We start from the raw sequence: 13,295 nt of genomic DNA on the forward strand, positions 1-13,295 counted from the left end.
TTTCCTGTAGGTGTACAGGTGACTAGAACTGCACAAAATACTCCAATGTGTGCAGTATGGAAGGGGTTAACAGCCACAGGCCAGAATTTCAGCTGGAAACCTGGTGGTAATCTTTTTTCCCCATTTCTAAATTATTAAAGGAATTTAAATTCCTTAGTTAGCAATGATAGGATTTGATCTCTGCAATAGTCTTCTCGATAACTTACCTTCTGCATCACCACCACTATGCACTCTAATTATGGTTAATTGGATAGGTTATTCAAAGAGCCTGCACAGGGCCAAAGGGACAAATGGCCTCCCACCTCTTTCTTCCAGCTCTACCCCTCCCCCATTCCCCCTCTCCGTTGGTCCCTTCACCCATCATCCTTCACCTCTCTTTGCTCCATCTATTACTTACTGGCCTCCTCTCTGCTTTATTGAACAGGACAACACAGTACAGGCTCTTCGGCCCACATTCTTGTGCTGACCTTGTAACCTACTCCCAAGACCAATCTAACCTTTTCCTCCATTTTTCTATCATCCACGTGCCTGTCTAAGAGTCTCTTAAATGCCCCTAATGTATCTGCCTCTACCACCACTCCTGGCAGACATTCCGTGCTCTCTGTGTAAAAAGACCTACCTCTGACACCACCTTTCCTCCAATCATCTTAAAAGTCTGTCCTCTCATATTGGCCACTGCCACGCTGGGAAAAATATGCTGGCTGTCCACTCCATCTATGCCTCTTATACACCTTTATCAAGTCTCCTCTCATCCTGCTTAGCTCCAAAAAGGAAAGTCCTAGCTCACTCAATCTGTTCTCATAAGACATGCTCTCTAATCCGGGCAGTATCCTGGTAAACCTCCTCTGTATCTTCTCTAAAGCTTCCACATCTTTCCTATAATGAGGTGACCAAAACTGAGCACAATACTCCAAGTGTGGTCTACCTGTAGTTTTACAGAGCTGCAACATCACCTCATGGTTCCACCGAGCTTATTCCTCCCAAACTCTTAGTCGTGACACAGTATCTTGACCCGAAATGCCAACAGCTCAGCCTCCCCCCACAGGTGCTGCCTGGCCCACTCAGTTCCTCCAGCAGTCTGTCTTTTTTGGAGAAATGGTCTTTTTTTCTTCTGTGCTGAAAGCCTGCTATGATCTGCAACAGATGTCACGAGATAAATATGCACAGCTCTGCCAATAAACTGACTGTTAAATCACACGACTGCAAACAGCCTCTGTGCACAGCAAGTCCAGCAGCATAAGAACAAATGTCAAAAGGCAAACATGCCTCCGAATCACAGTTCCAACGTGGGAAATGCCTTTTCCGAAAGAACATCGGGAAACTTCCAACATTGTAGCATTTTCCAAATTCCGGCCGGGACGAGGGCAGCGACAAGCACGTGATCACCGTCCTGGTTGGTGGAAAAAAAACAAACGGCTTACAAGACCAGAAGTAACATGGCACGGTAGCATAGCGGTTACCGTGACGCTGTAACAACTCGGGGCATTGGAGAGTTCAATTCCGGTGTCATCTGTAAGTATTTTGTACATCCTCCCCATGGAATGCGTGGGTTTCCCCCCTGGGGGGGGGGGGGGGGTGCTCCAGTTTCCTCCCACAGTCCAAAGACGCACCAGGTAGATTAATCGGTCATTGCAAATTGACCTGGGATTAAGCCAGGGTTAAACCAGGGTCGTTGGGTGCTGCGGGGCTGTGTGGTTCGAAGGGCCAGAAGGGCCTATTCCACACTGTATCTCTAAATAAATAAAACATGGATGGATGTCACGCAAAATAAAGTATTTACAGCATAGACTTCATCTCATTAGGTTTACGCCACTGTTTATGTTATCATATGAAACTTGTCCCACCCAGCCCTTGTCCCACTGCCAGAAAATTCCATTTCTTTCTCCCTCATGTATTTATCAAACTTCTCCTTAACTATCTCTCCCACATCGGCATGTGGTGTGGTCCCATATTCTTGCTGTAATCTTGAGTAAAACCATTTCCTATTGAGCAATGTCTATATGGTCCATGTCAATGATCTTCCTCAAGGACATCTCTCATGTCACTATCAGCCTATTTTTAATGCAAAAGAGCCCTCACGATATTAATTGTCAAGCTGCAGAACGATTGAAGAAAGAGATCTCATCAATATTGCCAGCACCTAGGCACTGCAGTGCGCAATCACTTTACAGCACCAGCGATCAGGTTCAATTCCCGCCGCTGCCTTTAAGGAATTTTGTACCTTCGCCCCCTGACCGTGTGAATTTCCTCTGGGTGTTCCGGCTTCCTCCCATATTCCAAAGACGAGTGGGTTAGGCTTAGGGTTAGTTAGTTGTGGGCATGCTACGTTGACACTGGAAGCACGGCCACAGTAGCAGGCTGCCCCCAGTGCAATCCTCGCAGATTTGCTTTGACGCAAATTTTCACGTCTCCCTCTACGTTTTGATGTTTCAATGTACCTGTGACATCTTTACAATACTTTGACTACACAAAGCAACAATGCAAACCTCCACAGCCTATCTGTCATCTAAAAGGCCCAAGTTACTGGCGTTGGAATGTGTGGTGACACTTGCTGCTGCCCTCAGCCCTTCTCCTGTGAGGCATTTCACTGTATGGTTCAACGTACATGTGATAGTTAAATCAGAATCTGATTCTGAGTGTGACAGAATTCTCCCCACTCGCCTAAGGAGTGCAGTTTCACCAACACTCAAGAATTCAACAACATACAGTTCAAAGTAAGTTTATTATCTAAGTAAATTTATGTCACCAGATACAGCCGAGATTAATTTTCTTGCATGCATGCTCAATAAGTCTAAAATAGAATAATAACCATAATAGAATCAATGAAAGTCTGCACCAACTTGACTGTTCAGCCAGTGTGCAAAAGACAACAAACTGCAAATACAAAAATAAAGAAATAATAATAGTAATAATAAATAATTAAACAATAAATGTCGAGAACATGAGATGAAGAATCCTTGTAAGTGAATCCATTGGTTGTGGGAACATGTTAGTGATGAGGTAAGTGAAGTTGAGTGAAGTTATCCCCTTTGGTTCAGAAGTCTGGTGGTTGAGCGGTAATAACTATTCCTGAACTTGGAGGTGTGAGTCCTGAGGCTCCTGTACCTGGACACAATAGCCCTTGATAACACCACCTCGTCCTGCATCCACCCGCTCTGCCACCAACACACAGGAGCAACAGTCTGTACCATTTAGGGGATGCACCACACCAGTTCAGTAAGACTCATTAGACAGCACCTTCCAAACCCACCACCTCTAGCAGTGAGATGGACAAGGGCCACAAAAGCATACGACACACTCCCTGGAAGCTGCCCTCCAAAAACACACACCATCCTGACTTGGGAACTCAGCAATTGTGTCAGGAACTCTCTCCCTCATAGCATTTTGGGTGTACCCACATCTCAAGGACCACAATAGAATGGGTGATTAAATGCTGGCTCAGCCGAAGAAGCCACACTTTCCTTGAATGAATTTTAAAAAAAAATAAAGGACAGCGTAGCAGGAGTTCCAAGAAACACTGGTTCATTAGAGTACTCACCCAAGCAACTGGTCTATCTGTGACATCCACTAGGATTAACTTAACGGAAATGGCAGCACTGTAGCGTAGTGGTTAGCACAACGCTTTACAGTGCCAGCGACCTGGGTTTAATTCCTGCCACTGTCTGTAAGGAGGATTGTATGTTCACCCCGTGACCACGTGGGTTTCCTCCCACAGTCCAAAGATGTACCAGACAGCAGGATAATTGGTCTTTGTAAATTATCCCGTATTATGTAAGGGTTAAATTGGGAGTTGCTGGGCAGCAGGACTTGAAGACCAGAAGGCCCTACTCCTCACTGTATCTCAATAACTAAAATGTTTAAAAAGTGAAGAGAGAAGCAAGATTAATTTAGGTTGAGGAGTGTGCTGGGTTGCCAACTACCCATACTCATTTTTCCTTATGACATAGAAAGAGGCCATTTGAGCCATCAAGTCTTAACCAGCTCAAAGCAATCAGAGTTTCAGGCTGAGAGACAGCAGGATACTTTCTATAGCTCGGGCACAGCAGCAGATTAACAGATCTGAATGGTCAACTCTGTTTCTCTCTCCCCAGATGCTGCCTGGCCTGCTGCATATTTCCAGTAATTTTTCATTTTTTTTATACAACTTTCAGGTTTGAAGAAGCATTGAGACTTTTTTAAAAAATCCTCAACGATTGGCCTGGAATGGACTGTCACATACTCCATGACCGGGTTAAAGAACCAGCAGAAATGGAAAACACTTCGGAGTCTGGTATTGCTATGAACTAATAGTGTTTATTAGTAAACTACGCAATACGGTAATATAAATGCAAATATCAAACAGGTTAGCAATTATATATAAGTTCTGTTCGTGGTATTGAGTCGTGTAGTGATGGAGAGAGAGATAGATTTGTAATCCAAAGGCGTATGTTGTGAGAAGGCAATTATGTCGATATTCCAAAATAACAATAGCAGTAGGTTTTATCTTCCGAAGTTGTTCCACTCCACACACGAAGTATCACCGACAGTGATCTTCAACGAATATCCTTTCAACACAAGCGGTACCACACCCGAATTCAGCTACGGGTCATCGCAAAGTGGCGGCCACAGGATACTCGAACAGAATCCACGTACGGATTATCACCCACAGAAGCTTATCACTGATGTACCATCTTCAAATGGTAAAACTACCAACCCAAGCCCGGATTATCACACACAGGTAGTTTCCACACAAGGTTACCTCAAACACACAACTGTGATAGCCACTTAATCCAGTTCCACGACATACAAAATAACTCCTACAGTGACTTGCCACAGGGGTGCCTTTCTTCAGTGAACTACCACACCCAAACAAGGGTAACACACAAGTGGTAATCACAAAGGTTTCCCCCTCACCAGAGAACCCACTCCTGTGGATTAACTACGTGACAGTCACACCTTCGTATTCAAATGGAACTCAAACTCATCCTTACGGGCTACAGAGGAGAGAGTCTAAACAGTGACTTCTTTGTCATTAGGTTTCTTCTTTTCAAACCTTCTTCTCCTCTTCTCTTCCTTTAAAGTCACCGACTGTGACCATAACCAAGGTGACCATTCTCCTGTGGTCGAGTTATCAACCCAGGCCAGGGTTGGACACACAAATAACTCCCCACCGGTCACACCTTTTCTCCACTGCAAGAGCCACCGATCGATCCTCCAAAAACCCCACCTTCCTGTGGGTGCAACAAAGCTCGTCCAGTGTCCAAAACCGTGTGTGTGGGTGACAGCAGACCTGGTTTTTATCTCCACATGTTGGACACCAGCTGTCCATCAACCTGCTCTGTCCTCCTCTCTCCGCAGGAATTTTAACAAGCCAGCAAGAGTCCTTGTGGAAAGGTAGACAACTTTCAGAGAAACCATGACATCAATCTTTTGAGCAGTTTCTGTCTCTCTCTCTCTCACTGTGTTGGATGCCTCCCTCTCTCTCTTTGTAACAGCTCAAACAGTGTCCAAAAGCCAGTCTCATTCTCACGACATTTTAAAGTGATTGTCCACAGAAACTATGAACCCTAGGGGTACATGACAGGACTCGATGAAAGATGTTGGAGCCACCCCTGATTCACAGAGAAGGAACTCTCATAATGGCTTTGGGAACCTTGAAGCACACAGAAGCCCAGCATAAAGCAAAGGATTGCCCAGTTCCCATACTTGTTCCCCATCCTCCGCCCATTCCAGGTGTCATGTACCTTCTGCCCCACACATGGAAAACACCAGGAGGCCCCACACTGACCACCTCAACCACCTTAGAACTGCAGTACAAGCAAATTATCCTCGAACCACAGGGGGCCACCTCAGAAGCAGGGGGAGACAGAAACCGAGGCCACATTTAAATAGGGCTGTGGTCTTCAAGACCTTGGACCAAGATCATCAGCCTATTTTTTTAATCCAAAATAAAACCTGAATAATATGGTAATAATGGAAAGGGGAAACTCAATCACTTCTGTCTGGAAGTGGTACTAAGGCCCAGGCTAACACAACATTACAAATTAATATCATTCTTTAAATGAAAACCAGAACAATAATCTCAGAAACACAAGAGGCAGCTGGGTAATTAATGGTATCCAAAATAGTTCAAAGTGAGGACAATAGATTGATTAACCAAACAATGTAAGATTCTAAAGGAACACACACAAAATGTTGGAGGAACTCAGCAGGTCAGGCAGCATCTGTGGAAATGAATAAACTGTTGACACTTCGGGCCGAGACCCTTCCTCAGGACTGGAAAGGAAGGGGGAAGACATCAGAATAAAAAGGTGAGCCAAAGGGAAAGAGGCTAGCTGGAAGGTGATGGGTGAAGCCAGGAGGGTGGGAAAGATAAAAGAGTTAGAGGGGAAGGAATATGATAGGAGAGGAGAGGGGACAACAGGAGAAAGGGATGGAGGAGGAGATTCTTCCTTTACAAGTAAAAAAAATTAAAAAGGTGTTGTGGTTAGCACAACACTATTACAGTGCCAGCAACAACTTGGGTTCGATTCCACCACACTCTGCAAGGAGTCTGTACATTCTCCCACTGAGCAGGTGGGTTTCCTCTGGGTGCTCCAGTTTCCTCCCGCATTCCAAAGACGTACAGGTTAGTAGGTTAATTGGTGACGTGGCTGAAATTATGCAGCGTGGATGCACTTGGTCGGAAGGGCCTGTATCTCCGAACCGGAGAAAAAGATTCTGCCAATTGCAGGTGACAGGACTGGGATTCCGCAGAGTGGGAACTTACCGCCACCTGAACCGATGTCTCAGTGTGGTATCACTCCCCAAGCAGCCAATTTAACTATTATTGTAGATGAGTTGTACCATGCAAAACACAACCTCGCCGGAGGTGAGAACAATGCATCGGGAACATGCAGTGCTCATTAAGAAGCTTTTAATGGATCGTGCCACTGGCACGTTGGATCAACATCGCCGGTTTTCTTTCAGCAAATATTCTCTCTGCTGATGAATGAATGTCGTTTTTATACGGGTCCCTTGTCCAGCACGTGACAAATCACCGGATACCTGGTGGTGCCCAGAGCTCCCGTTTCTATCCAGAACCAGGGTGACCTTGCTTCACTCTCAGTGACAAAATCATCTAAAATTCGAGCTAGCATCCCTTTGTAAATCGTTATACCGACACAAAAGCTAAGAGTCAGCTACTCGGAGTTAAACATTAACAAATTTTAACACTATTTCTAATTATGCTGTTCCTCCTCAGCAGTTCCCAGTTCAGCTGGGGATGCAGGGCCTTAGCAAACTTCCAGCTGTTGCCAGGTTGGTGAAACAAGCTGATGGAAGTTACCCGAACAAGGGGCACGGTTACAGAGTCGGGTGCTGTCCACTTCAAGATGGCAAAAGAGCATAGAGCAGTACAGCACTCGAAGAGGCCCTTTGGCCCACAATGAACTCTTTATATCAGTAATCAAATGACCAACTAAACTATCCCTTCTGCCTACACAATCTTCATATCAATTATACGAAAGATATCAACAAAATACCGGTAAGAGAGTACAGAGAAGATTTACTAGAATGTTACCTGGGTTTCAGCACCTAAGTTACAGGGAAAGGTTGAACAAGTTAGGTCTTTATTCTTTGGAGCGTAGAAGGTTGAGGGGGGACTTGATAGAGGTATTTAAAATAATGAGGGGGATAGATCCAGTTGACATGGATAGGCTTTTTCCATTGAGAGTAGGGGAGATTCAAACAAGAGGACATGATTTGAGAGTTAGGGGGCAAAAGTTTAAGGGTAACACGAGGGGGAATTTCTTTACTCATAGAGTGGTAGCTATGTGGAATGAGCTTCCAGTAGAAGTGGTAGAGGCAGGTTTGATATTGTCATTTAAAGTAAAATTGGATAGGTATATGGATAGGAAAGGAATGGAGGGTTATGGGCTGAGTGCGGGTCAGTGGGACTAGGTGAGAGTAGGCGTTTGGCACAGACTAGAAGGGCCGAGATGGGCTGTTTCCGTGCTGTAATTGTTATATGGTTATATATATCCAACACAATCAAGTGTTTATCTAACAGCCTCTTGAACCTCTATTATATTTGCCTCCATTACCACCCCAGGCAGCACATTCCAGGCACCCACCATTCTGTGTGTAAAAAATTTGCCCCACTCATCTCTTTTGTACATACCCCCTCCAACTTTAAATTCATGACCACTGATATAAACCATTTTGGCAGTGGGAAAAAGGTACCAGTTGGTCTACTCTACTGATGCCTCTCAAATCATAGACCCAGGAGATTCAGCAGATGCAGGAAAACCTGATGAAGGGTCTTGGCCTGAAACGTCAACTGTTTATTGCCCTCCATAGATGCTGCCTGACCTGCTGTACATATTCACATAGACCTCTCTCTAACTTTTTTTTAAGTACTTATACAAGCTCTTATTGCCAATTTCTTGTCAGCCATCTCTCATTGTTTATTTCCTCTTCAATTTTATTTTAGTCCTTGACCAGATTCAGAATTTATCCTGATTTTCAACTCTACCGCTAAATTTTACCACCATAGATTTTCTTCTTCAACGTAATAACCTCCTTAATTTCTTTAGGGTAGACATGGAAGAATTTCTTTAGCAAGAGGAGGTGGTGAATCTGTGGAATTCATTGCCACAGATGTCTGCAGAAACCAAGACACTGGGTATAAAGTGGAGTTTGATAGGTTCTTGATTAGGCAGGGTGTCAATGGTTACAGGGAGAAAGCAGGAGAATGAGGTTGAGAGGAATTAGTCATGATCAAATGGTGGAGCAGACTGAATGGGCTAATTTTGCTCCAATGTCATGAGATCTTATGGTTGATTCACCACCCTCACCCCATCCAATCCCAATGTGGAACTGTCCTCCTCACTATAATACACTTTCAACAGAGAACATAGAACACAACAGCACAGTACAGGCCCTTCAGCCCACAATGTTGTGCCGACCTTTTAACCAACTCTCTAAAAATCAATCTAACATTTCCCTCCTACACAGTTATCAAATTTTCTATCATCCATGTGCCTATCTAAGAGTCTTTAAAATGTCCCTAATGCATCTGCCCCTACCACCACCATGGCATTCCATGTACCCACAACTCTCGGTGTAAAAACCTACCTCTGACATCCCCCCCTATACTCTCCTCCAGTCACCTTAAAATTACACTCCCCTCATATTAACCACTTCCTCCTTGGGGAAAAAGTCTCTGGCTGTCCACTCTTTTTATGCTTCATATCATCTTGTACACCTCTATCTGGTCACCTCTCATTCTCCTTCACTCCAAAGAGAAAAGCCCTAGCTCACTCACCTGCCTTTATAAGATATGCCCTCTAGTCGAGGCAGCATCCTGGTCAATCTCCTCTGCATGCTCTCTAGAGCTTCCTATAACGAGGCGACCAGAACTGAACATAATATTCCAGTGCCTTTCATCAGAAGCCAGGAATTTATATCCTCGAATCAGGCTCTGTTGCCACTACTTACCTCCACTTGATCTTCAGGAGATTGGCAACGTCAGCACAAAGTGTGACCACACCCTTCCGAGAACTTCTGATCACGAATGCCACTGCTTTCGATGCAATTTCCTTATCTTCATCACCGCCATCTATTTCTGAACCGCTCCCTGGAAGGTCAGATTCAAGCAACAAGGAGAACTTCAGTAACAGCTCAGTCACTTGGGGCTGGCTAGGTACAGAATAGCGAATTACAGACCTTCCTGTAGTGCATATACGTGGGAAGTGTCATCTTTGTATACATTATACTGTTCACTTATAGTCCCATACATGACTTACTGTTTAGGGGTACGGGGAAATGCATACAAAACAAATACAAACTCTATTTTTCTACTCCAAAAGAAAGTTATACAAATTGTAAATAAGACAAGTTATTATGAGCCAACCATCCACTATTTATTCAACTAAATACTTTAAAATTCAGAGATTTCGTAGATTTTAAAATAATACAAATTATGTATAAAGTAAAAAATGGACAATTACCACAAAGTATCCAAAGATTGTTTAAAATGAGAGAAAATCAACAAGATTTGAGAGGAACATGCATATTTCAAAAACAAAGGATAAGAACAAATGTAAAAAATCATTGTATTTCAGTCAGAGGGGTGAATCTATGGAACAGTTGCAGTGAGAATTTAAAAACATGCACCACACTTAACAAGTTTAAAAAATTATTTAAAAGTAATTTAATGAACAAATATAAAATACATGATTTAAAATGAATGGGAGTAATGTAAATAAATGATACTTGGAATTGGATTTTGTGTTAAAAGATTATGAAATTTCTTGTCTTGATGTGATGATTGACAGATGCCAAATATGTTTTTGTATAAGTAAGAGGGGTGGGTGTAATAAGCTGTAGCTTCAGCCTACACCCTTTTCAGTCTGTTTTAAAGATCTTTATTATTTAATTTTGTCTTATGAAATCATTGTTGAAAATGATGCTTTTTGTTATGTTTGTACTGACCGAAATAAAATTTCATTCATTCATCAGGAACAACAGTGAACTATGATCTCCTAAAGTACATGGGCAGTGGCGGGGAAGCTTTTGTTACCAGAAACTGAAGTAAGCTGTTCTACCATGTGCAATTTTTCCAAAGAAGGACTTAGACCTTTCCTAACTTCAGGATGGTCCATAGAGCTTCACAGCTAACAAAGTGTAGAAATATAACAACAGGGACATGCACAGCAAGTTCCCACAAGCACCAATGCATTTGTGGCCTTTCTTTAAGCTGGCATCCACAGAACAGTGAAGCAGAATAGCACAAAGACTGTGCCAGCCATGATACCAATCTAAATTAATCCCACCTGTCTGCACATGGTCCGTATCTTTCTGTCCCCTGCCTGTCTACACTTAGTGGCCACTTTATTAGGTACACCTGTATACCTGTTCATTAATGCAAATATCTAGTCAGCCAATCACGTGGCAGCAACTTAATGCATAAAGCATACCGACATGGTCAAGTTGTTCAGCTGTTGTTCAGACCAAACATCAGAATGGGGAAGAAATGTGATCTAAGTGACTTTGACCACGCACGGAATGATTGTTGGTGTCAGATGGGGTGGTTTGAGTATCTCAGAAACTGGTGTTCTCCTGGGATTTTCATGCTCAACAGTCCCTAGAATTTACAGAGAATGGTGTGAAAAACAAAAAAAAACACAGCCAGTAAGTGGCAATCCTGTGGGTGAAAATGCCTTGTTACTGAGAGAGGTCAGAGAAGAATAGCCAGACTGGTTCAAATTGATAGGAAGGCAACAGTAACTCAAATAACCACGTTACAGCAGTGGTGTGTAGAGCGTCTCTGAATGCACAGCACGTCGATCCTTGAAGTGGATGGGCCACAGCAGCAAAAGACCAGTGAGCGTATGTGCTACTGTATCTGCTACAATCATTTCTCATGGCAACATACTCCCAGCACCTACTTCTCTCTGGGTAAATAAGGCTCACCTCACTCACCTCCTTCAAGCTTTACCCCTCTCACTTTCAACTCATGCCTTCTGGTATTTAACATTTCTGTCCTGAGGAAAAATACTGACCAAAACTCCAGGGGTTTCCAGCCTGGAGTCCATGGACCCCTCCGTTAATGGTAGGGGCATGAACTACATAAAATACAATATTTAGTTTCAAATTAAAATACCATTATTACAACCCACAACACACTCGAGCCCCCGAGAGTGTCTATCGTTCCCGGTAAGATGGCGGCGCGTCTGGGCGCATCAGCCTCTTGGAGGCCAACCAAAAGTGTTTTTGTCTTTTATAAACGTCTTTTTTATGATTGCAGGGCAAAGCTAGGCATTAAGAACTTCAAGTACGGCAGGTGTACCCTATTAGCAAGATGCTCATTGGCTAAGGAGCTGAACTTTTTGGGGACCGTGTTACTGCCTGTTCCAGAAAGGCATTGAAGTCGGTGTGTGGCGTGCAGTCTTGGACATTTCTCTTGTGATCGCCAGACCCTGTTGGACATAGCTAATGTAAAATGCTGCAAGTCCATTTTCCCCGTTTATTGGAAACCAGATGGTGGGGGAGTTGCGTGGCCTCAGTTGGTGGTGAGAACTAGGCCTCAAACCATGGGCTTGCCTGTTGCAGCAGTCCAGGAGAGGAGACATTGAAGGCATTGTAGCACACTGTCCATGTTGGTTGGGGGCTGGACCTCCCATTGGTGCTGCCATCCAGTGTCTAAGCATATGTACTTCCATCTGTGGACTGCTGAGAACTGCTTGTTTTTGCCAATAACACCCATGCACCAGTTTACAGGACCTGTCACTCAGGGACTTGGCTATATATTTTGTTTGTGTGACTGTATGTTTACTTGCTATCTAATATGTGATATATGTGCCTTGTGCTATGTGTGACTGTTGGTTCTGTGTTTGGCACCTTGGAGTAACGCTGTTTCGTTTGGCTGTATTCATTGGTATTCACGTATGGTTGAATGGCGATTAAACTTGAACTTGAAATCCCCTGTTGTCCTGAGGCCTACCACGTGCTCCTTCTCCAGGGGCGCCCTGGCATGGATGTATCCCCGAAAGAAGGGCATACAGTCTGCTTGGGCAAAACCCCCGACTGACTGCCCATATGCCTTCTTTACCTCTCTACCTACTTACTAGGCCAGTTCAAGAGAGGTAAGGACTTACACCCCAAGATCCCTCTATACAAAATGCATATACCTCTGAGAACATGTCTGAATTGGCTTCAACAGGGCTGCTGGGATCAAACCTCACAATTTTCGTTGAAAAGGGATTATTTGCATTTAACATGTTAACTGAAAGAAAACAACTGCAATTGATTCTGGCTAACTGGGACACATCAGGACCAGTACGTTTTAGACCAATTAAGCAGCCGCCCCTGTTAGCTGAAGTTTCATGGAAATAGTTAGAGGTATAAAAAAGACAAATTACCATTTAACTGAGTAACAAATTTTGTACTTAAATGAAGTAGAGTAGAAATTAGAACACTACCAATACTATAAAACTGTGTATCAGTTATCGATGGTTATCAACCAAGAAATTCATCCAGTGTTCCCGTATGTTTCCCAGTTGTTTTGAATGACTGTAAATAAACAGTCAGTGCAGACACCTAATGTAGACTGCCTCCTTTCCTTACTGTGCTTTAGATGATTACATCCTCCAAATCTTCATTTTCATTGTAACGTTCAAGATGATTATCAATACCTTCAAATTCTTCGTAGCTCCTAAGTTGTTGAAGTAGTGAAATCATTTCATTTTTGCTCCCGTCCAGTTCTGGCATCTCCAAGCCTGAATGTTCAACAATCACTGCTTTTTGTACACAAGCACGCAACAAATGCTGTT

The 13,295-nt window shown here is 43.5% G+C and overlaps 1 protein-coding gene across 3 annotated transcripts in view; it reads right to left on the reverse strand.

The window, feature by feature from the left end:
* Positions 1 to 13,295, reverse strand: part of LOC140732394 (uncharacterized) — a 105,055-nt gene that overhangs the window by 53,573 nt on the left and 38,187 nt on the right. For all 3 annotated transcript variants that reach the window (XR_012100068.1, XR_012100067.1, XM_073054981.1), the window contains exon 2: positions 9,460 to 9,598. Coding sequence is in view for 1 of the 3 variants with exons in the window: in XM_073054981.1 (XP_072911082.1) it covers positions 9,460 to 9,598 (139 nt within the window). In the remaining 2 variants the exon portion in view is untranslated. The remainder of the gene's footprint in view (positions 1 to 9,459; positions 9,599 to 13,295) is intronic.

This window comes from Hemitrygon akajei, chromosome 8 (assembly GCF_048418815.1).
Source record: "Hemitrygon akajei chromosome 8, sHemAka1.3, whole genome shotgun sequence".
NCBI lineage: Eukaryota > Metazoa > Chordata > Chondrichthyes > Myliobatiformes > Dasyatidae > Hemitrygon > Hemitrygon akajei.